This window comes from Branchiostoma lanceolatum, chromosome 2, assembly GCF_035083965.1.
Source record: "Branchiostoma lanceolatum isolate klBraLanc5 chromosome 2, klBraLanc5.hap2, whole genome shotgun sequence".
NCBI lineage: Eukaryota > Metazoa > Chordata > Leptocardii > Amphioxiformes > Branchiostomatidae > Branchiostoma > Branchiostoma lanceolatum.
Window position 1 is genome coordinate 15214793 of NC_089723.1, and position 2495 is coordinate 15217287.

The following is a 2495-nucleotide window of genomic DNA, read 5'->3' on the forward strand; positions in this document are numbered from 1 at the left end:
GTATATTTGATTAGTAGTGGTTTTCATTACAAGATTTTCAATGATTGGAAAAAAAGTGTAGTGAATATTTTGGCAGCTGAGCATTGTCAACAATCTCTATTTCTTCAGACGACGCAGAGACGAAAAAATCTTGCCGGAATTATCAGCTGCCAGTGGCCGTTGTCATGACGATCGCTGTCATGGCAATATTGACAACATGTCTGACGCTCACCCTCTGGCACATCAACACCCCGCATCCGGATTTTGACACAATAAGTGTTTTTTTTCGGTTGATTTATCTTTCTCTCTCTCTCTCTCTCTCTCTCTCTCTCTCTCTCTCTCTCTCTCTCTCTCTCTCTCTCTCTCTCTCTCTCTCTCTCTCTCTCTCTCTCTCTCTCTCTCACTCTCTCTCTCTCTCTCTCTCTCTCTCTCTCTCTCTCTCTCTCTCTCTCTCTCTCTCTCTCTCTCTCTCTCTCTCTCTCTCTCACTCTCTCTCTCTCTCTCTCTCTCCCTCCCTCTCTCTCTCTCTCTCTCCGCCTCTCTTTCTCTCTCCCTCTCTCTCTCTCTCTATATATATATATTTATATATTTATATATATATATATTAAGTTTTTTTTAATGAATTAACAGCGATGTTCATATTCCACGTCGAAGCAGTCTGAAACATGGCAACTTTTGACTACAAAAGTTATTTTAAAAAAAACAAAATGTGTTGAAGAGCAATTTGTGAAATGTATTTGATTACCGCAACTCTCTGGAATTTTACTATTGACCCCACAAATATTTTGCATCTCGATATCGATAACAGATCTCCGAAATGGTTTGGAAAGAGCTCCGCAACCGATCTGCTCTTTTCTGTCATCACAATGAGGAAGTGAGCTTCGAAGAGCGCCTCAAGACCCGAGAAACACTTATCAGTCGTCTGGAAAACCAACTAGTGACCCTTGAAAACCACTCAGCCCTGGTCATCCGTCTACAGAACCAAGTGTCCACCCTTCTTGAGGAACAGCTGGACCAGGAGCGAACCATCCGCACCCAGCTGGCAAACCTAACAGCTACCTTGTGCAAAGCAACACCGACCCGAGGTATGTAAAGGGGAAATAGACTCACGGTACAGAAGACTTACAACGGAAAATGCACATGTCGTCACCAAAGAAAATTACATCAAGCGTTCATAGATTACGTGGTGAAACTCCACTGTCACATTTACCATTTGACGTTGTTGACGTTTTTGTTTTTTTTCTAGGGAAGATTTTCCACATGACGTCACCAAAGGGCAGGTACAAGTATGCCTTGGATGAAGCTCGCCAGGCATGCGCAGAGAAGGGAGCCGTCCTGGCGTCCATTGACCAGCTGCACCAGGCCTGGCAGGACGGGTTGGAGCGGTGCGACTGCGGATGGCTGTCGGACGGGACCGCTCACTACCCCATGCAGCAGGCTTTGTAAGTAGTGCTGCGTACCGGTACGTTGTACCGGTACTGTACCGTAAAATGGATTAAGTACAGGTCCAAAAAAACGGATCATGAAGTACCGGTACTGTACCGAAATAGATTAACACAAAGTACATATTCTTATTGTGTGACTGATCTCCTAACCTCATGGCCTGATGTACCACTAAACGTGACCAAAGTGACACATTGGGAGAGCGTAACTGATATAACAGGTCATTTAGGTAGGACGGGAGTTTTGATAGCAAGGCCAAGGGAGTTTGGCTGTAGGAAACCTAGTTATGTTCTTTGAATGGAGATGCTGACAAGTTGTGAACAGTTTATGTATGTTTCTGTCATCATTGAAGAAGTTCAGAAAAACACATTTTCAAATAGTTTAGGTACAGGTACAGGTCCGGACCTATACCTTAACCTCTGTATCGGTACCTGTACCTGATGTTACGTCTAGGTACGCAGCACTATTTGTAAGTGTTCGGACTAACATGACACGGGTTCAACTGAAGAAATACCGATGACGTTAATATAGATTTTTTTTAAATGCCTTTTTAAAAGGACTGGCGGTCCTTTACAGCTCAGCTGTAGTTTATTCCCTGTCTGTTTGTTATAAAAAATCATGAAAGTGATTCAATCCGACGCTCTATAAACACAGTTCTGGAACACTGGAACTGTCCAAGGTCCAGAAACAGTAGTGCACTAACGCCACTTCTTGGTCTCCAAGAACTGACCTTCTCTATGTGCTTTGTTCTGTTAAAGCAAGCATTGTGGCGACCGGAAGGACGTCATCGAGTGCGACAGGAAGCCGACCGACATGTACAACGCCTGGTGTTTCCGCTCAATCTGCACAGCCAATGACTGACAAGGTCACGAGACACCTCAAGTAGAATTGTATTTGCAACATTTTGAACACTTAACACTGACAATATTCCAGTGCTCATAAAACATGTGGTACCAACTGCACATGCTTATGTTGTTGTAGCGCTGTAAAAGGAGACCATGCCGATTGCTTCATGTTCCATGGACCTTATTAGTCACAGCCAGGCATGAGCTGCCGTAGACAGTGTCTGTAAC

The 2495-nt window shown here is 44.0% G+C and overlaps 1 protein-coding gene across 1 annotated transcript; it reads left to right on the forward strand.

Moving 5' to 3' along the window:
- The first annotated feature begins 793 nt into the window (after window positions 1-793).
- LOC136426860 (hyaluronan and proteoglycan link protein 1-like) lies at window positions 794-2283 on the forward strand. Its single transcript, XM_066415579.1, has 3 exons — window positions 794-1064; window positions 1226-1421; window positions 2181-2283. Exons 1-3 carry the CDS (start codon window positions 797-799, stop codon window positions 2281-2283), a joined length of 567 nt encoding a protein of 188 aa, XP_066271676.1. The 5' UTR covers window positions 794-796.
- Window positions 2284-2495: the final 212 nt, after the last annotated feature.